Source organism: Panthera uncia (assembly GCF_023721935.1).
Source record: "Panthera uncia isolate 11264 chromosome B3 unlocalized genomic scaffold, Puncia_PCG_1.0 HiC_scaffold_1, whole genome shotgun sequence".
In the NCBI taxonomy this organism is placed as follows: domain Eukaryota; kingdom Metazoa; phylum Chordata; class Mammalia; order Carnivora; family Felidae; genus Panthera; species Panthera uncia.
Window position 1 is genome coordinate 96014429 of NW_026057582.1, and position 22563 is coordinate 96036991.

The window sequence follows — 22563 nt, forward strand, 5'->3', positions numbered from 1 at the left end:
GTAGAAATGTTTGAACTTTGGATGCCGTTGCTGCCAAATATGTTTGCAGTAGCAGTTACTTGAAGCTTCCACAAGAAAAGCTAACTATCAGATGAATTTGAAAGCAGTGCATCATACAGGAGTGTGCTCTTTTTCCCTCTTATTAACATTCCTTCATATGGGCAAGAAAGAAAAAAAAAGCCTGTGAAAGCCTAACTGGTTGGTGTAAATGACTGACCATGTATCTCTGACTTTCCTATGGTTACAAAAATATCCTGACTCTATTGTCTAAAGAAGCAGTATCTAACAGAACTTTTCTCAATGATGGTAATGTTCTGTGCTATTCAATACAGCGGCCACTAGCTGTATGTGGCTAAGGAAGTACTTAAAATGTGGCTAATGTGGGGTGCCTGGGTGGCTCAGTTGGTTAGGTGACAGACTCTTGGTCTCAGCTCAGGTCATGATCTCACAGTTTTTGAGTCTGAGCCCTGAATCAAGCTTTGCAATAACGGTGCTGAGCTTACTTGGGATTCCCTCTTCTCTCTCTCTGCCCCATCCCCGACTGCACTCTCTCTCTCAATAAATAAGTAAACTCAAAAAAAGTTTTTTTAATGTGGCTAATGTGACTGAAAAACTAAATTTTTATTTAAGTTTCATTAACGTAAATTTAAGTTAATTTACATTTAAAAAAAATTTTTAACGTTTATTTTTGAGACAGAGACAGAGCATGAATGGGGGAGGGTCAGAGAGAGAGGGAGACTTAATTTACATTTAAATACTACATTTGGCACAGCTCTAGAATAACATGCTGAGATGGAGTTTCCTAGAAGCTGAATTATTTCAGAATACAGAATAAACATTCTAAGTATGAAACTGCACTGAAGAGGTGTTCTGTAATATCTCCATGACCTAATACCTTCTTCTGGAAGACTGTTATTTTCCTACTGGATCGTGAAACACTGACTTCAAAATAAATTTCACAGAGTACTGAACAGGAGTTTCCTATAGTCCGAGAATTGCACACAAGGCCTAAACTAAGCACAAAAGATGGTAATTTTTGCATGTTCTAAGTTCAGAGAGCTGCCAAAAGGTTGGGCCAGGAAGGATCTTACGTGTGGCAAAGAGCCAGCCTTTAAATGACTGACAACAGGGCATGATGACCAGTCACTGTTAGCCAGAGACAGCCACAACCTAAAAGGAGAAGATGACAACTTCACCCAGTTAAATATTATGTTTGCCTTTTTTCCTCTCCTTCCTCTCTGCCCCAACACATGGAAGAAGGGAAAAGTATGTGCAGTCAGAACGCCCTTAATCCCTCAGAATCTCTACAAGTGAAGTGAATTTTGAAAAGTTTTTAAAAACATGTAAGACTAAGCCTTAACTACCAAAAATGAGACTACCCTTATAACCAAAAGTAACAGGAAAATTATGGTATTATAGCAAAGATATAATTAAGAGAACTACATATGTATATACATATATATACATACATATAGAAATACACATACATACATATATACACATATACATTTATGATTTAATTTATAATACACTATATTTTTTAAAAAAAGGCTAACTCTTCAGGGAGAAATAGGGAAGAGGAAGGGCCAAGAAAGGCTTTACAGAGCAGGTGACAGAAGGGACTAGAATGAAGATAAAAACATGAAGAATACCACAAAGCTTACAATAAAAGGAAAAGAGAAACTAAATATATCAAAGAGAAAGACAAACAAATGTTAAACAATCCTTGAAGTTCCTTTGTTAAAAAAAATATGATATGGGAAACATACCTCTTAAAGAAAGGCTTTAATAGTAAACTACAGTAAACAGAAAAACTCAGAAGGGGACTGAAGATGGGGACATCTACATTTCTTTTTTTCCCCCTAATATGTATTTTATTTATTTATGTTTGAAAGAGAGAGAGAGAGACAGTGCATGTGAGCATGAGTGGGGGAGGGGCAGAGAGAGAGAGAGAGGAGAATCTGAAACAGGCTCCCTGCTGTCAGCACAGAGCTTAACTGACTGAGCCACCCAAGCGCTCCCATCTACATTTCTTTTAATTTGGAATGAATGTCTGGTTTATTAAGGCATTGTTCTTTATAAACCAATCTCTATTATGAATTACATGCAAAAATCATAAAATTAGCAAATTGAAATGAGGAAAATATTAAAATTATAATGCATCTTGATCAAATACCATTATTTCTTATTTATCATACTAGGAAATGAAAAGAGAAAAAACAATTTAATTTCATTACATGCCAAAATATCCATTGATACTAGGCATAAAAGAAAAATTTTACTTAAAAAGGACTCATATAACATCACACTTTATGGTGAAGCATTAGATATATTTCTAGCAAAGTCACTAAGCCAGCATGACTACTATTGTACTATTTTCCTAGAGATCGTAGCCTATACAATAGAATTTTAAAAACAAGAAATATAAGTACAGATTATAAGGAAATAAAATTGTCATTATTTGCAAATAATTAGATTACCTGAAAGAACCAAAATAACAAACTGACAAACAATTAGAACTATAAGGAAAGTAAGTTCAGCAAGACAATTATATACAAGATCAACTAATACAAACTCATAAAAACTAACCTTCCTACAAACTGGCAGTAAACGATTAGAAAAATACATTGGAAAAAAACATTGTATTAGTAATTGGCAAAAAAACTTTAAAAATCCTAAAAATAAGCTTAACAAAGAAGCTATTTACTAACAAAGTATTTACTAACAAAGTAAATCCTATATGTATGTTAAATAATTTTCCTGAGGGATAAGTCCAAATAAATGGAGATAAATGCCATGTTCCTAGAGAGAAATCTCAATGTAAATATGTTGATATTCTGAAAATTAACTTATAGAGTCAACGTAGATCTAATCAAAATACCACCAAAACTTCTTAGGGAGCTTTGTAAGTAATGTAAAAATTACCTGCTTAGTTATCTCAGAGGCATGAAGGGGTTGGCAATTCCCATACACAAACATCAAGTATAAAGCTGGACAAATCTATCCAAAACAACCATTCTGGAGCACAGGAAACTAACCAAAGACAGCTTGCATATTGAGAAGTGTTTGCTCTAGAATAAATGCTAAAGTTACAGGTAAGAACAGTGGGAGGCTAGACCTGTCTGCCTGAGGTTGCTCCAGACCACTCACTGCCAGCATGAATAATGAGACTGGCAGTTCTGCCAACATAAAGCTAGCAAAAAGAATCCATCAGCTTTGTTGGCAAAAAGGGTGGACTCATTTCAGGGTGGGGCAGCAAAAACCCATGGATTTGGTGGATAAAAGTGATGGACTTCATTGTGAATAAATAGGGAAATTCTGAAGTTGGTAGAGGTCCTGGTTAGGATAAGTGCCTAACTAGTCAGAAAATTAATAGAAAGATCATGTAAATGAGAAAACCACAGAAAGTCTACGAAAAGCTTACAAGTCTGGCTAAATGGAAAGGTATGTATTTATTAGGAAGACCTGAGAAAGCCTGGCATAAAACGAAACCAAAGTGAGGTGACTGGCTGGCTCAGTTGGTACAGCAGGTGACTATGGACCTCGGGGTCGTGAGTTTGAGCCTCACATTGGGTGTAGAGATTAAAAATAAAATTAAAAAAAAAAGTGAAACCAACAAAGAGTTGAAAACTGGCTCCAACTTTGAATGTATTCTAAAACCTACCCACAGACCAACCAGCAAAGGGTGGTAGCCTTTACCACCTCTGCCCGTATCATTAGCTAACAATTAAGCTATGCAGACACAGGAAAGACCTCTAAGGAAGCCAGCCTAAAGAATAAGAATTAAAAAACTTAGCAGAAACATCAGCAATTGTGTACTACAAACGAGACCAGACTGATTTCACAGTTAAAGTACAGGCAAGTTACTAAAAAATAAACAGCCCTCAATAAATAAACTAACAAACAAACAAATACAACAGGACCCAGAATTTCTATAATCTATTAACTAAATGTAAAGGGTTTTTTTTTTCGTTTGTTTGTTTTTTTGAGAGAGAGAGTATGCTCACCCACATGAGTGGGGGAGGGGCAGAGGGAGAGGGACACAGAGAATCTCAAGCAGGCTCCATGCCCAGAGCAGAGCTCAATGCAGGGCTCCATTCCACAACTGTGAGACCATTACCTGTGCTGAAATCAAGAGTTGGATTCTCAACTGACTGAGCCACCATAAAATGTATACTTTTCAATCAATAATATTTCAGAAAACAATTGATAAAAATTTCTCAAATTTGATGAAAACATGAATCCATAGCTCCAATAAGTTCAACAAACCAAAGTAAAATGAACACAGAGATATACCTGAATACAACTTAGTGAAACTGCTAAGTTAATACAAGAGCCAAACAAAGGAAAATCTTGAAAGCAGCAAGAATAAGACGGCTCATCATGTACAGGAAATGACAATACAAATAAGGCTAATTCCTCATTAGAAATGATGGAGGACAAAAAAAGTCAAACGCCATGGTCAAAGCACTGACAAAAAATATATAAACTATGAATTCCATGTCCAGCAAAACCACTCTTCATAAATGAAGATGAAATAAACACATTCCAAGATAAATAAAACTGAGAAGATGTGTTGTTAGCAGACCTGCTCTACGAGATATGCTAAAAAAAAGTTCTTCAGCCTAAAAGGAAATGGCACCCAACACTAACACAGATCCATAAAAGGAATGAAGAATATGGGAAATGGTAAATATGTGCATAAATATAAAAAACAATACAAATGGATAAACAAAATGTGGTATATACATAACAGACCGTTATTAAGCTTTAAAATGGAAGAAAATTCTGACACATGCTATATGTGGATAAACCTGAAGACATTATGCTAAATGAAATAAGCCAGTCACAAAAGGACAAACATGGTATGATTTCAATGACATGAGGTACGTAAAGTAGTGAAATTCATAGAAACAGAAAGGAAAATGGGTATTGCCAGGATCTGAGGGAATGGGGGAATGTGGAGTTATTATTGTTTAATGGGCACAGTGTTTCAATTTTGTAAGATTAACAAAGCTCTGGAGATGCATGGTGATGATGGGAGCACAACATTAATGTATTTAAAGCCACTGAGCTTTAAAATTAATGATTAAAATAAAAATTTTATGTTACATATATTATATCACAAAATAAATTTAAAAAGATAATGCAATTCAACATCCATTTATGATCAAAATTCTCAAAGTGGGTACAGAGGTGACATACCTCAGCATAATAAATGCCATGTACATCAAGCTCACAGCTAACAAGATACTTGACAGTGAAAAGCTGAAAGCTTTTCTTCTACAGTCAGGAACAAGACAAGGATGCACACTTTCACCACTTTTATTCAACACAGTATTAAAAGTCCTAGTCAGAGCAAGAAATAAAAGGCACCCAAATCAGAAAGGAAGAAGTCAAATTGTCACTATTTGCAACAGACATGATATTATATATAGAAAATCCTCAAGACTCCACCAAAAAACTGTTAGAATAAACAAATTCAGTAAAGTTGCAGGATACAAAACCAATGTACAAAAATCTGTTGCATTTCTGTACACTAATAATGAGCTATCAGAAAGAGAAATTAAGAAAGCATGGGGTGCCTGGGTGGCTCAGTTGGTTAAACATCTGACTTCAGGTCATGATCTTATAGTTCATGGGTTCGAGCCCCATGTCGGGCTCTATGCTGACATCTTGGAGCCTGGAGCCTGCTTCAGATTCTGTGTCTCCCTCTCTCTCTGTTCCTTCCCCATTCATACTCTGTCTCATAAAAGTAAATACTTAAAAAAAATTTAAAGAAAGCAATCCCATTTATAATTATATCAAAAGAACAAAATACCTAAAAATAAATTGAACCAAGGAGGTAAAAGACTTGTACACTGAAAACCATTAAGACATTAATGAAAAGAAATTGGAGAAGACACAAATAAATGGAATATTCCAGGCCTATGAATTAGAAGAATTAATATTGTTCCAGTGTCCAAACCATGCAAAGCAATCTACAGAGTCAATGAAATCTCTACGAAATTCCAATGTCCTTTTTCACAAAAATTGAAAACAACAATCCTAAAATTTGTATGGAACCAAAGAAAACCCTGAATAACCAAAACAATCTTGAGAAAGAACAAAGCTGGGGCAGCAAGCCCACAGATTTCAAACTACATTACAAAGCTACAGTAATTAAAACTTACAAGTATGGTATTGGCATGGTGCCTAGGTGGCTCAGTCAGTTAAGCTATCCAACTGTTGGTCTCAGCTCAGGTCTTGATTTCAGGGTTGTGAGTTCAAGCTCCACACTGGGCTCCATGCTGGGCATGAAGCCTACTTTTTAAAAAATAAAAGTATGGTACTGGCATAAAAACAGACACACAGATCAATGATCTAGAACAGAGAGCCCAAAAATAAACGAATGCATATACGGCCAATTAATTTATGATAAAGGAACCAAAAATATATAATGGGGAGAGAACAGTCTCTTCAATAAATGATACTGGAAAAACTGGATATCCACCACATGCAAAAGAATAAAATTAAGCCATTACCTTACACCATACACAAAATTTAATTCAAAATGGATTAAAGACTTGGATGTAGGATCTGAAACCATAAAATTCATAGAAGAAAACACAGGTAGTAAATTTCTTGATAACTTGTCATAGTGATTTTTTGGATTTGACACCAAAAGCAAAGGCAAGAAAAGCAAAAACAAACAAGCAGAAATACACCAAACTAAGAAGCTTCTGCACAGCAAAGGAAATCATCAACAAAATGAAAACAAAAATCTACTAAATGAAATATTTGCAAATTAAAATCTTGTAAGGGGCAACTCAACACCAAAAGTACAAACTATCCAATTAAAAAAAGAACAGAGGATCTGAATAGACATTTTACCAAAGAAGACATACAGGTGGCCAATAGGTACATTAAAAAATGTTGAATGTCACTAAATACTAGGGAAATGCAAATGGAAACCTCAGTGAGGTATCACCTCACAGCTGTTAGAATGGCTAGTATCAAAAAAGACAAGAAATAACAAGTGTTGGTGAGGATGTGGAGAAAAGGGAACCCTTGTACACTGTCAGGAGAAATGTAAATTGGTGCAACCATTACGGAAATCAGTATAGAGATTCCTCAAAAAATTAACAATAGAAGTACCACATGATCCAGTAACTCTACTTCCAAAGAAAATGAAAACACATATTCAAAAAGATATACAATGCCCCTCCCCATCTTTACTATAGCATTAATTACAACAGCCAAGGCATGGAAACAACCTAAGTGTCTACTGCTGGATAAATGGATAAAGAAAATATGGAATATATACACAGCAGGGTATTGTTCAGCCACAAGAAGGAATAAAATTTTGCCATTTACAACAATATGGATGAACCTTGAGGGCATTATGATAAGTGAAATAAATCAGAGAAAGACATACCATGTGATCTCACTTTTATGTGGAATCTAAAACAAACAAACAAAAAAAACCCTCAAGCTCATAGATACAGTGAACAAACTGGTGGTTACCAGCGATGGGGTGCTGGGTTAGGCAAAATGCATGAAAGGGGTCAAAAGGTATAAATTTCCAGTTATAAAACAAACAAACCATGAGGGAAAAAAAGTACTGCTGATTTATCACATTACATTGTTTAATCAAGAAAAAAGACAATACAGACTTTTTTTTGGCCTTTATTCTCTTGATTTATTTAAAAACCTAAGATTTTTTTTAAAAAGCAGTAAGTTTTTATTTAATTTTTTTTCTTCCAAGTCTTTATTTAAATTCAAGTTAGTTAACATGTAGTGTAGTATTGGTTTCAGGAGAATTTAGTGATTCATCACTTACATACAATACCCAGTGCTCATCAAAACAAGTAACCTCCTCAATGCCCATCATTCATCTAGCCCATCACCCACTAATCTCTACTCCAGCAACCCTCAGTTTGTTCTCTATAGTTAAAAATCTCTTTAAGATGGTTTGCCTCCCTGTTTTTATCTTACCGTATTTTTCCTTCCCTGCCTCTATGCTCATCTGTTTTGTTTCTTAAATTCCACATATGAGTGAAATCATATGGTATTTGTCTTCTCTGACTCATTTTGTTTAGCATAATACACTCCAGTTCCATCTACATTGTTGCAAAAGGCAGGATTTCATTCTTTTTGATTGCCAAGTAATACTCCGTTGTATATATATATATACTACATTTTCTTTATCCATTCATCTGTCAATGGACATTGGGCTCTTTCCATACTTTGGCTATTGTTGACAGTGCTGCTATAAATATGGGGGTGCATGTGCCCCTTCAAAGAAGTATTTTTGTATTCTTTGGATAAATACCTCGTAGTGCAATTGCTGGGTCGAAGGGCAGTTCTATATTTAACAAAAAGCAATAATTTTTAAAGTACAGTAATATGTACTGTTGAGTTATAACAAATACATATACCTAAATGGCAAAGCAGACCAAAGAGAGGGGGAGATAACAGAGTTTTATTTGAACAAACTTGCTATATTTTACTGGAATAGAATCAGTGCTTACTTGAAGTAGATTGTTAGAAGTTAAAGGTGCATATAGCAACCACTGAAAAGTTTTACAACTATATATACATACATGTATATATATATACATATATATACATACATGTATATATATATACATATATATACATACATATATATACATGTGTATGTGTATATATATATATATATATATATATGTAATAAAGGAGCTCTAGTTCCAGTTTTGACATGCAGAAAGCTTAGAAGTTGTTACTCCAATCCTTACAACAACAAAAGAAAGATGGACAAAGTGAAAAACAACTAGTTTTCTTGGACTCCTTAGAGAAGTGAGTTGCAGGGCAAACTGTTAGCCTGAAATCTGGACAGACAGGTGTATCCAAAACACACAAAGATGTAATTGCCTGTAGCAAAAATAACTAGAGCTATAAACTAGTAGGAACACTTAAATGGGTCATTTTGACAAAATACTAGAACTGAAGGGTGGACTAGCAGGACTACTGATAAAGTGTTTGAGGCCACAGTCTTGAGAAGTGCCCCTATATTTTTGTGGGCTTCACCTTCAGAAACCACATTAGGCTACATTGATGAAGCTCTGAATATTAACTTTGTGTCTCTGGCAGAGGGAGGGGAAGAATAACCATTGTGGATTACAGAAATACCCAGAGCACTCTCCTTAACAAAGATCTACTAGCCAGAGTAAAGGACCTTGCCAGAGCAGAAGTCCCGTACCTCTGCTGGGAAAGAAAATCCCTCCCACTTCAGTCTTCTCCAGCTTTCCTGTCCCACTTATGGGGAGAAGGAAATAGTCAGTAGTCAAGGATTCAAGAAAATAGACCAGGAACAGTGCAGTCAAGGAAGGGAATAGGAGGCAGTGGGAAAAAGCTGTCTCACTGGAGGAAAACTTGAAAGATCACAGCTCCAAGATACAGGCCCATGGAAAAAGTGATATTTAACTGAAAGTCTATGAATGCTTCTCTTCCCTTATAAATTTACTACCATACCTAGGGGGTTCCAGGATAATGAGAGTAGATTATATAAGAGAGAGTCTTATGATAAAAACTCTCACAGAAGAGGAATAGAAGCCCAAAGTCAAAGGGGGAGTTCAAAAAAAAACAAAACAGACACCAGACGCCTCTGATACCAACAGCTACAGCTAACATTAAACATAGCCTAAATCCCAGCCACATTAAAATAAATCAGCCTAATAACCTGTTTCTACTACCTGATATAACATGTCTAGCTTTCAATACAAAATTGCAAGGCATGCCAAAGGCGTGTATATTTACATACATATTTAATGTTATATATGTTACAAAGTTCCCATTTGACTAGCCTTCAAATTCACGGGAACAAAACTAAAAGAATTGATGAAGAAAAATTACTTCTCAAATCAGATTTGGACTAATGGAAATGAGTTAATATATTTTTATATCCTACCCTTTATGTTTTCCTTTCTGCTCAGTAATAATCTTGTTCATTTCTGATAACAGCTTTTACAAACAGTTTCCTTTTTAGAGATGCTAAGTGCATTCTGCTACTTCCATCTCAAGACTTTGCTGTTGAGAAGATTAAGTACCATCTAACAATTTCAGTTCTTTCCATTTTTCTCTCAACAAAAGTATTTTTGCTTCTACACTCTCTTCTTTCCAAGGCTAACAAATATCCTAATGGGTATAATGAATGAATGAATGAATGAATGAATGAATTTTAACCACACTTCTGGAAAAGATGAAAAAGTTTGAAGTAAACAAAAAAATGGACATGTATGATTGCTGAAAGTGTACTTCTATACAGATGTTGTGAATCTGGGATACACTTACACAAAAAGGATGTAGGTCAGCACATCTGACAAAATGTACACATAAGAAAAGCAGTGTCAGAGATACTGTCTTTTCTGATGACTACCTGTTAATAGCTAAAGTTAATTTCTCATATGCTTAGAAATTTGGTAGATTTACACAGAAAATTAGTAAATTATTATTACAGAAAAAAGAAATTAAAGGTAGAAAAAGTAATCATCAGAAGGTAAGTGTTGCTCCTTTTTAAAAAAAGGTTTTCTTATTATGAAAAAATATGCATTTATTATGGTGAGAACACAGAAAATACAAAAGAAAAAAGAAAAAAGAAAAAAACTTACTAGTGATGTCACTATTTTCTATTCATTTTCTATTTTCTATTCATTTTTTAATTATAAAAATAAGATTTTATATAATGATCTTTTCAAACTGCCAAATAACACACAGATATGCTACAATAATAACTGAAATGAAAAAGCCAATCTTTAAATCAAATAGAATTGCAAAGGCCCCAGAATAGCCAAAATATCTTGAAAAAAAAAACCTGGGGGGCTCATACTTTCTGACGACTATAAACAACAAAATGAAAAATAACAAGTTTTGGCAAGGATGTAGAAAAATTGGAATCATCACATATTGCTGAAGAGAATGCCAAATGGTACAGTCATTATGGAAAATTGTTTGGTGGCTCCTCAAAAAGTTAAATGTCCCAGCAATTCTACTCCTAGGTATATACACAAAAGAATTGAGAACAGGTACTCAAAAAAATAATTATAAGTGAACGTTCATAGCAGTGCTATTTACGATAGCTAAAAGGTGAAAAGAACTTAAATTTCCACCAACTGATGAACAAAGAAACAAACTGTGGTATATCCATACAACGGAGTATCGTTCAGCTATAAAAATGAATGAAGGTCTCACTTATTTTACAAAATGAATGAGGGACACCTGGGTGGCTCAGTCGGTTGAGTGTCCGACTTCAGCTCAGGTCATGATCTCACAGTCTGTGAGTTCAAGCTCTGAGTCAGGCTCTGTGCTGACAGCTCAGAGCCTGGAGCCTGTTTCCGATTCTGTGTCTCCCTCTCTCTCTGCCCCCTGCCCTGCTCATGCTCTGTCTCTCTCAAAAAGTAAATAAACATTAAAATAAATAAATAAATAAATGAACTCAAAAACATTATGCTAAGTGAAAAAAGGCAGATACCAAAGGTCATATATTGTATGTGAAATATCCGGAATAGACAAATCCATAGAGACAGAAGGTAGATAAAGACTACAGAGGAGGATAGAAAAGTGAGTGACTGCTAATGGGTATGGGGTTCCTTTCTGAAGCGATGAAAATGTTCTGGAACTACATAGTCATGATGGTTGCATAACTTGTGATTAAGCTAAAAGCCATAGAATTGTATACTTTATTTTTTTTAATACTTTTATTTATTTATTTATTTTAATTTTTCTTTTACATTTATTTATTTTTGAGAGAGAGACAGAGCGTGAGCAGGGGAGGGGCAGAGAGAGAGGGAGACTCAGAATGTGAAGCACGCTCCAGGCTCTGAGCTGTCAGCACAGAGCCCTATGTGGGGCTCGAACTCACAAACCATGAGATCATGACCTGAACCAAAGTCAGACACTTAACCGGCTGAGCCACCCAGGAGCCCCCAGAATTGTACACCTTAAGAGTGAACTGTACAGTGTATGAAGGAAATCTCAAAACTGTTATTTTTAAAAAAGGAGTAAGTGTAGGGCAAATGATGGGATAAGAGAGGAAAAGACCAACCAAAAATAAAGGTTCTGCTTACCAATATCTGAAAGAATTAAAAATGGAGGAAAGGGGAATGGGTAGGTTTCAAAGATACATTTTAAATTAAAATGGCATTGAGGACCAAATCAAAACCACCATGAGATACCATCTCACACCCATTAGGATGGCTACTACCAAGACAAAAAGTCATAAAAGAGTTAAAGAATATTCATTAGCTCAAGTATATTTTCTGACCACAATGGCATGAAAGTAGAAATCAGTATCAAGGAAAACAAAAATTAACCAATATGTGGAGATTACACATTACTCCTGAACAACAAATGGGTCAGAGAAGAAATCAAAAGGGAAATCAAAACATATATTGGAACAAATGAAAATGGAAACACAAAATACCAAAATTTATAGGATGAAGCAAAAACAATTTTAAAAGGGAAATTTATAGTAATAAACTCCTACCTTAAGAAAAAAGAAGGATCTCAAATAAACAACCTAACTTTACACCTTAAAGAATTAGAAAAAGCAGAATAAATTAAACCCAAAATTAGTAGAAGCAAAAAAATAATAAATATCAGAGCATAAAGAAATGCAGTAAGGCCTAGAATGATAATAGAAAAGATCAGTGAAACTAAGAGCTGGTTTTTTGAAAAGAAAAATAAAATTGAAAACTATTAAGCTAAACTAAGGTAAAAGGAGAGAAGACTCAAAAAATAAAATCAGAAATAAAAGAGGACACATCACAACTGACAACACAGAAATACTAAGGATCATAAAAAAGTAAAATGAATAATTATATGATAACAAAGTAGAAAACCTAAAAAAATGGATAAATTTATAGAAATGTACAACCTACAAGACTGAATCATGAAGACAAAACCTAAACAAACCAGTTATAGGAGAATGAATCAGTCATCAAAAACCTCCCAACAAAGAAAACTCCAGGATCAGATGGCTTCAGTAGTAAATTCCACCCAACATTTAGAAAAGGATACATACACATCATTTTTGAAAACCTTCTAAAAAAGTGAAGGGGGGAACACTCCCAGACTCATTTTATTAGGCCAGCACTACCCACATACCAGTCAAATAAGAACACTACATGAAAAGAATACCATAGGCCAATATCCCTGATGAATATAGATGCAAAAATTCTCAACAAAATATTAGCAAACCAAATTCCAGAGTACATTGAAAGGATTATACACCATGACCAAATGAGATTCATTCCTGGGATGCAGGATGGTTTAACATATGCAAATCAATCAATGTCATACATCAGTTTAACAAAATCAAGGATTAAAATCATTTGGTCATCTCAATAGATGTAGAAAAGCGTTTAGCAAAATTCAACATCCTTCCATGATAAAAACTTCCAACAAATTAGATCTATATGGAACATAGCTCAAAATGAGGGCCATATATGACAAACCCATAGCTGACATCATACTCAATAGTGCAAAGTCAAAAGCTTTTCCTCTAAGATCAGGAACAAGACAAGAATGTCCACTATCACCACCTCTACTCAACATAGTACTGAAGTCCCAGCCAGAGCCATTAGGCAAAAAAAAAAAAAAAAAAAGTAAGAAAAGCCATCCAAATTGGAAAGGAAGATATAAAAGTATCTAGATTTGCAGGTGACATACAGAGAAAACTCTAAGAACTCCAAAAAAGAAGAAAAAAAAACCAAAACACCCTGTTAGAACTAATAAATGAATCCAGTACAGCTGCAAGGCACAAAGTCCATATAAAAAAAAATCAGTTACATTCCTATACTAACAACAAACTATCAGAAAGAGAAAATAAGAAGAAATCTCATTTACAACAGCATAAAAAAGAATAAAATACTTAGGAACAAATTTAACCAAAGAGGTGTAATATCTATACAATGACAACTACAAAATGCTGCTGAAAGAAATTGAAGACACAAATAAATCTTGAAGGATTGGAAGAATATTGTTAAAATGGCCATGCTACCCAAAGTGATCTACAGATTCATTACAACCCCTATCATAATTCCAATAGCATTTTTCACATCAATAGAAAAAACAATCCTAACATTTGTATGGAATCAAAAAAGATTCTAATTAGTTAAAGCAATCTTCGGCAAGAAGAAAAGCTGGAGTGTCACACTTTCTAATTTTAAACTATATTACAAAGCTAGAGTAATCAAAACAGTATGGTATTACCATTAAAACAGACATATAGATCAATGAAACAAAATAGAGAGCCCAGAAACAAACCTATGCATGTATGATCACCTAATTTTTAACAAAAGCACTAAAAATGTACAAAGACGCAAAGATAGTCTGTTCAGTAAATGGTGCTAGAAAAAAATGGATATTCACATGCAAAAGAATGAAACTGGAACCCTACCTTACACCACACACAAAAACGAACTCAAAATGGATTAAAGACTTGAATGTAAGATCCAAAACCTAAAACTCCTAGACGAAAATATAGGTGATAAGCTCCTTGACATTGATTTGGAAATGGTTTTTTAGATTTGACACCAAAAGCAAAGGCAACAAAAGCAAAAATAAGGTGGGACTACATCTTAAGAGCTTTTGCACAGCAAAAGAGAACACCAACAATATAAAAAAGTAATGTACTGAATGGGAGAAATATATGTAAACCACAGGGCCAATAAGGGATTAATATGCAAAATACAGAAGACTCATAACTCAATAGCAAGAAAATAAATTAACAACTTTTAAATGTACCAAGGACGTGACTAGTCATTTTTCAAAAGAAGATACACAAATGACTAACAGGTATATATATTCAATGGAAATGAAGTCACTATCTCCAGGAGATGTCTACACTACCACGTTTAGTGAAGAATTATTCAAGATAGCCAAGATATAGAAACAATCTTCCGAATCCATTAATGGATGAATGGATTGAAATGTGATATATGTATATATACACACATGCACATTCATTCTGTTCATTATACACACACATTCATTCTGTTCGTTATATACACACACATATATATACATACTATGCATGTTATATATAACATATATACTGCATGGTATCATTTATACATCAAATTAAAAAAAAAATTGAACTCACAGAAACAGAATAGAAAGAATGGTGGTTGCCAGGGGCTAAGAGGCAGGGTAAATGGGGAGGAGTTGATGATAGGGTACAAATTTTCAGCTATAAGTGCTGAGATCTAATGTAAGGATAACTATATGAAGTGATATATGTGTTAATTAACTTCACTAAGGGATTCCTTTCACAATGTATATGTATAGCTAATGTTCACATTATATACTTTAAATATATTAGAATTTTGTCAATTACACCTCAGTAAAATTAAAAAAAAAAAAGAAGCTTAAAAATAAAGCAAAAGCCACCATGGTACACTTTGAAGGAGAAACAAACAAAACAAAGTGTATTTGGTCTGTAAAACTTGTCAATAAGAAATATCAAAGACAGGGGTGCCTGGATGGCTGAGTCAGTTGAGCGTCCAACTTTGGCTCAGGTCATAATCTCGCAGTCTGTGAGTTCAAGCCCTACATAGAGCTCTGTGCTTACAGCTTGGAGCCTGGAGTCTCCCTGTCTCTCTGCCCCTCCCCTGCTCACACTCTCTCTTTCTCTCTCAAAATTAAATGAACATTTAAAAAATTTAGGAAAAAAAAAAAAGAAATATCAAAGACAGAAAAGGTGAAAAATAAAATTCAAAAGGAATAGTGATACAAAGACTGGGTATATGAACAGCATAATTGTCTTATGATGGCAATAACTGTTAATAACAAATAAGGTAAGACAATGAAGACTTCACATATAAAGAGTTGGTCAAAGGAGTTAGAACAGGAGTTACCAAAAGCACAGAGCGCTAAAGATGGGTTTATAGGGAAAATGCTAATTATGTAAAAGGAAGAAACAGGATTATGAGAAAATCAATAGGGCTAACAGGGTACTGACATATACTGAAAGGAAAGAAGATGCAGAAAAAGGAGGGGCTGGGGGATACAAAAAATGCTAGGAACATTAAAATTACTAATAAACAATAGAATAAAAAATGGCCAAGTAGTTCCTTGCGGTATTTTTGTACATTGTACACTCTTCCAATAAACAGCGTATGTGGTTTCACAGATAAGAATTTTTTTTAACATTATTTTAGATAGAGAGGCACAAGTGAGCAGGAGACAGGGACAGATGGAGGGACGGAGGGAGAGGGAAAGAAGAGAGAGAGAGAGAGAGAGAGAGAGAGAGAGAGAGAGAGAGAGAGAATCCCAAGCAGATTCTGTGCTGTCAGCACGGAGCCTGACACGGGGCTCAATCCCCGGGCCCCAGGATTATTACCTGAGCTGAAATCAACCCCCACAGATAAGAACTTTTTAAGGCACTATAGTATAATCTAGACAACTCCAGAAAGCAACTCATACTTCATCTGCATGATTAGGCAAAATTTGTTTCCCAGGTTGAGATTTCTGGGTTTTATCTTTAAGAAAAAGAAGAAAGCACCTCAAAATTGATCTACCTAGGTTAAAAGTTCAGAGGACAAAAGTCAAGTAGTACTTACCCTGAAGTAGAAAACAAAAGGAAAACTCAAAAGAGAACAGGGCAATCTATAAAACAAATAGTAAATAAGATAGGAAATCTAGGCAATAGCAGTCAACACTGTCCAACAGAGCATGTTTCAGATTAGTTTGGCATCTGTATTCCAAACTTTCATTAATCACCTCAAAACCTATAACTCTGCCTCAATCTCTTTCCCTCTTGCCTCCTTCATCCTGAGGGGAGAAAAAAAAAGGATTCTTTTAACTATCTGTGTACTTAAGAATTTTCCAAATACTTAGTTATTCCTTAGTCCTGCCCTCTAGTGTCAAAAGATAAAATACCCCACAGGGCAACTGGGTAGATCAGTCGGTTAAGCATCAGACTCTTGATTTTGGCTCAGATCTCATAGTTGATGACATCAAGCCCCGAGTTGGGGGTCTGCGCTGACAGTGTGGAGCCTACTTGAGATCCTCTCCCTGTCTCTCTGCCCCTTCCACTTCTCTCTCTCTCCTTCTCTCTCTCTCCTCCCCCTGACTCTTTGTCTCTCCAAAGTAAATAAATATTTAAAAAATATATCCTGCTATTACTTAAGAGTAATTTTTTCACTGGTTCACCTTCATCCCACCCATTCCATCATCATCAATTCCCTGCTTTGGTTGTATTATCAACCTTTCCTTTACTGGCCTCTTATTCAACATGTAAATATGTTCAAAGTCTTTCTATCTTAAAAATACAAAAGTTCTGCCTCCACACTACAAGCACTTCACACTCAATAGCCAGAATGAACTTTTCCAAAATACAAACCCTATTAACTTGATATTCTTGCTGAAAATTGCTAAAGAGTGCCCCATTACCTTCAGGAAAATTTTCAAAATATTAAGATTTTATTTCTGACCAACAAATGTTCCCTCACTGTGCCACTTTCTGTCATGTGCTTATTCAAGCTGTCTGTAATTTTTCCATTTATTCTCCAGGTACCTGTGACTCATTCTCCAGTATTGGGCACAAACAACACTGCCTCATATTTCCTGCCCATACTCTCAGACTGAGATACCAGTCTTTTGTCAGTGTTCTCTTTTTATCCTCCCATGACCTCTCATGCATCCTCTGGTGCAATCTGTTTTTCTCGCCTGTCACTTTCTCTGTACCATGAGTAAACTGAAAGTGAAGACTGACTTGTTCAACTCTGTAGCAACACCTTTCACAGTATTCAACAAATGACTATAAAGTGAACAAATGATAGATCAGCAGCAAAGATAGCGAAGAGCTGATTCTGTAAAATTAGTTTGAAGCAACAAAGACTTCATGATTCATGTGAACAGGTGTCAAACTGATTATCATTTCTAATATCACTTTAAATTTTTTTTTTAACGTTTATTTACTTTTGAGACAGAGAGAGACAGAGGATGAACAGGGGAGGGTCAGAGAGAGAGAGGGAGACACAGAATCTGAAACAGGCTCCAGGCTCTGAGCTGTCAGCACAGAACCTGACACGGGGCTCGAACTCACCAGCCGTGAGATCATGACGTGAGCCGAAGTCGGACGCTTAACCGACTGAGCCACCCAGGCACCCCCTAATATCACTTTATAACATCTAAAGCAATTGTTTTATGGGTTTACAAGGGAGCCAACAAAACAGCCTGTCTTCCACTGGGCCTTGTTATATGCCGATGTAGATCATCAGCCTAGGATAAAATAGACACAAAGAAAATGCAGTGCTAAAGATGATGCAGACAGATGGAATCAGAGCCTTGAATGAACTACATCTGATCACTGCTTTATCACTGAACTTGCAAAGTGGCCCCAAATTCCTCCCATCCTATATGCATGCCCCTTTACAATGTGATTTAATCCCTCTTTCCTAGAAGAGGTGTAGTCTTTCTCCAGCCCTTGAATCTGAGCTTGCGATATGACATATTTTGGCTAATGAAACATTAGTAAATATGATACAGCAAAAGCTTTAAAAGTGCTTATTCAAGCTTACCTTCCAGGCAAGGTTTCAGACACTTGAGCGAGGCCATTCTAGAATATCCAGCCATAACAAATCCAGCCCCAAACCACAAAAAATGCCTCACCAACATACAGAATGTTGAGAAATAAGTATTTGTGCCTTTAAGTCGCTAAATTTTGGATAGTTTATTACACAGTGTTATTGACTGGATGTTTCTGTGTCCCCAAATTAATCTGTGGAAGACTTAATCCCCAGGGTAGCTATATTTGGAAAACAGGCCTTTGATGAAGTAATTAAGGTTAAATGAGGTCATAAGGGTGGGGCCAGATAGAACAGGATTAGTGTCCTAGTAAGAGGAGACACCTGATTTCTTTCCTTGTCTCTCTCTCTGTCTCTTTCTCTCTCTCTCTCTCTCTGCCAACTGCAAACCAGAATAGACTCCTCACCCAAAACTGACTTTGCTGGACCTCAATCTGACTTCGAGACTCCAGAACTGTTACAACTGTCTGTTGTTTAAGCCTTCCAATCTGTGGTATTTTGTTATGGTAGCCCAACCAGACTAATACAGCACAGTGAACTGACATTATAATGAGTCTTAGCACCAGCCGTGCTAATTATTTAAAAAAAAATTTTTTTTAACATTTATTTATTTTTGAGACAGAGAGAGACAGAGCATGAATGGGGGAGGGTCAGAGAGAGAGGGAGACACAGAATCTGAAACAGGCTCCAGGCTCTGAGCAGTCAGCACAGAGCCCGACACGGGGCTCGAACACACATACGGCGAGATCGTGACCTGAGCCGAAGTCGGACGCTTAACCGACTGAGCCACCCAGGCGCCCCAGTTATTTTTAAAAGATTACTACTAAAAACTGTTCTTTTTTGAGATGTAATTCAAATTTTAAGTTAAGTTTTTGGTTTAAGCTAATAACATGTTGCCTTTTGTTGTTGTATCTCTTCATCTACTCTTACTGAACCATGAAAGTTCTTTTCTGAATGTCTAACATCAGACAGAGTAAAAAAAAAATCTGTGTCTATCCATCAAACTAGAATGTTGCTACTGTCACAGGGTATTAGAGCAAGGTATTCACATTAATTAATTCAAATATTTGAGTACCTACTATTTAACTTGGCAATGGCTATAATAAGGAAGAAAGAAAACATAATCCCAACTCTGAATTCTATTGAAGGAAAGAAACAAACAACATGGACAGTTTGGAGTAAAGTCTATAGACTTACCATAGGTTCTATCCACTTTAACATAATCTACAGCTTCACATTTTATACACTAACACCCCTAAAACCATCTTTCCAAATACCAAAGTCAGGCTTTCAGATATCGGTATACTAATAACTTCGAGACATAACATGGTGGTACTGCCAGGTTTATTATTTTACCAATACAGAAGAATGCATACCATTATTTAACTATTTTATTAGTTCAGTAAATATTTGTCCGTTACCACAAATTTTATATTATTTTGCTTTTATTTTTTAAAATTCAGGAAAATGATAAAATCAAAAGGCTGATAGCAGCAATAACACAATAAAGAAAAGATGGAACTCAAATATACTGAAAGCAGGAATCTTTGGTCAGCTGACCATGTGTTCAATTTTCAAGTAAAAGACAAAGTATACAAATAACCATAGGCGCATGCACACACGTGCTCTCTCTCTATATATGTATACACACACACATATATATAAAGTCAAGTAGAAGTAATGAAACAAGTGGAGAAACCTTTGGAATTATGAACTGTTCATTATGAATAAAATAGTAGTAATCCAAATACAAAAGAAGAGACTTGGATCCACAGAGCTCTTCATGAAATGTTAGTTATAGATTCCTTAATCATTTCAAGATGTCAACATGAGAATAGAGATAAGAAATTACTTGTAAAGGGGTGCTTGAGTGGCTCAGTTGGTTGTGCATCGGACTTTGGCTCAGGTCATGATCTCACCGTTCATGGGTTCATGGGTTCGAGCCCCTTGTCGGGCTCTGTGCTGACAGCTGGTCAGAGCCTGGAGACTGCTTCAGATTCTGTGTCTCCTTTTATCTCTGCCCCTCCCCCATTCATGCTCTGTCTCTGTTTCTCAAAAATAAATGTAAAAAAAATTTTTTTAATAAAAAAAAATTACTTGTTAAAATTAGTCAGAATAGGTAAATCTATAAAGACAGAAAGTGGATTACTGGTTGCCTGGAGCTGGAGTGGGTGGGAGGAATGGTGAGTGACTCCTAGTGGGCACACGGTTTCTTTTTGAGGTGATAAAAATGTCCTAAAATTGATTGTGGTGATAGTTGCACATCTCTAAATATACAACAAACTAATAAATTATAAGCTTTACATGAGTGAATTGTATGGTATGTGAATTATATCTCAAAAAATATATTGCTGATTAAAAGCTTTAACTTGAAAGCCTCAACAGTTAAAAAAAGATACTAATATGTCAATATTTAGTGTTTAACTAGGCTCTTTTTTTAATTTTTTTAAGTTTATGTATTTATTTTGAGAGAGCAGTGGGGAAGGAGCGAGAGAGAGAAAAAGAGAGAGAATCCCAAGCAGGCTCCCCATTGACAGCAGAGTCCAGAGCCTGATGCAAGGCTTGAACTCAGAAACTGTGCAATCATGACCTGAGCCAAAACCAAGAGTCGGACCAACTGAGCCACTCAGGCACCTCAAGACTCTTCTTGTTTTAAATAATCATGTCCATTATTTCAAGATTTAAAAATAAGTAAAACACTTCTATCATACAACCTTACCATTTTTTTACTACCTTGGAAAAAGAACATTCTTCCTGAAACAAGTAAATCTATTGTTCAATCTTTATATCCTCCATTTTCATATAGATTTTCAGGAACACATGTAAGTGTAGATAGCCTACATAACATAATAAGTCCTATAACCAAAGCATGAACAGAGACTTGAGGAAGTACAGTGATTGTAATAAATTATCCTTACACAGTTTACTATTATCTCTTTAATTAGAGGACTTTCCTATCAATCTGCAACTTACCTGCATCATAACATTTAGTGCATATTTTTGATCTTCTCGCCTTGCTGCAGCTTTTGCTTCTGTAGCTTCTTTTGCTCTTTCTTGTGCTTGTAAAATAGATTTTTCCCTTATTCTTTGCATCATCTCTTTGTCAACTAAAACATAAGAAATATCATTAAATTAGGATTATGATGAATGATTTATTTAGGAAAAAACGTCTGACATACTGATCCAAGATGAGATTTTGGGAGGGACCCAACTTCACATGGAAAAATGAAAACATTTTTCAATATTAAACTGGCCAAGAAGCTAACATTAAAAGGCAAGCAAGCAACTGTAACAGCAATAAATTACTACAGAGGGAGATAATGACGGGGCGTGGGGGAGGAGGATGAGAGAAAGTAGGAACAATAAAAAAGGTGAATAAGATGGGAACGATGAGGATGGGGAGAGGGACATAAAAGGGAGATAAAGGGTAATTAAATGAGAGAGGGAAAGAGGTGCAGAGAGGGGGAGGGGACAGGATGGAGGGAAATGTACACATTTATCCCCCTCCCTCTCTGTCAAGAAACCAGGACTATTTGCTTATAAACCTAATCACAATAAATATCACATGAGGTCTCCTACAAGAGGAGGGTTTTTTTTTTGTGATATACTAACATGTGCTTCTTCATTAATGCATTAAATAATATATAACAAGTGTAATAAATACTCTCAAAGTATTTTAATGAGTATAAAAGATAAAGGTACTTGTGATATAAATGTATTTGTGATATTTGTATTTTTGATACAATTGTTGTCTGTTGCCTACATTCATAGTTGAAGGGAATGCTAAATTTCAGTGGAGGTTCAATTGAATTAGGGGCAATCCTCTCTCTCTGCAAAGAGAGCTTTGCTACTATTCTTCCTTTCTAATCTTATATTTTAATAAACTTTTGCCTGTTGTTCCAAAAAAAAGTATGGAATTAAAAAAAATTTTAAGTCTACTTACTTATTGGGGGGATGGAGACAGGGAGGGGGAGAAGGGGAGAGGGGGAGAAGGGGAGAGGGGGAGAAGGGG

At 35.5% G+C, this 22563-nt stretch overlaps 1 protein-coding gene across 4 annotated transcripts in view; it reads right to left on the minus strand.

Moving 5' to 3' along the window:
• The window catches only part of DNAAF4 (dynein axonemal assembly factor 4), a 70254-nt gene that overhangs the window by 44869 nt on the left and 2822 nt on the right, over positions 1-22563 (minus strand). For all 4 annotated transcript variants that reach the window (XM_049613667.1, XM_049613666.1, XM_049613665.1 and 1 more), the window contains exon 3: positions 21525-21658. In XM_049613667.1, coding sequence (XP_049469624.1) covers positions 21525-21658 — 134 coding nt within the window. The remainder of the gene's footprint in view (positions 1-21524; positions 21659-22563) is intronic.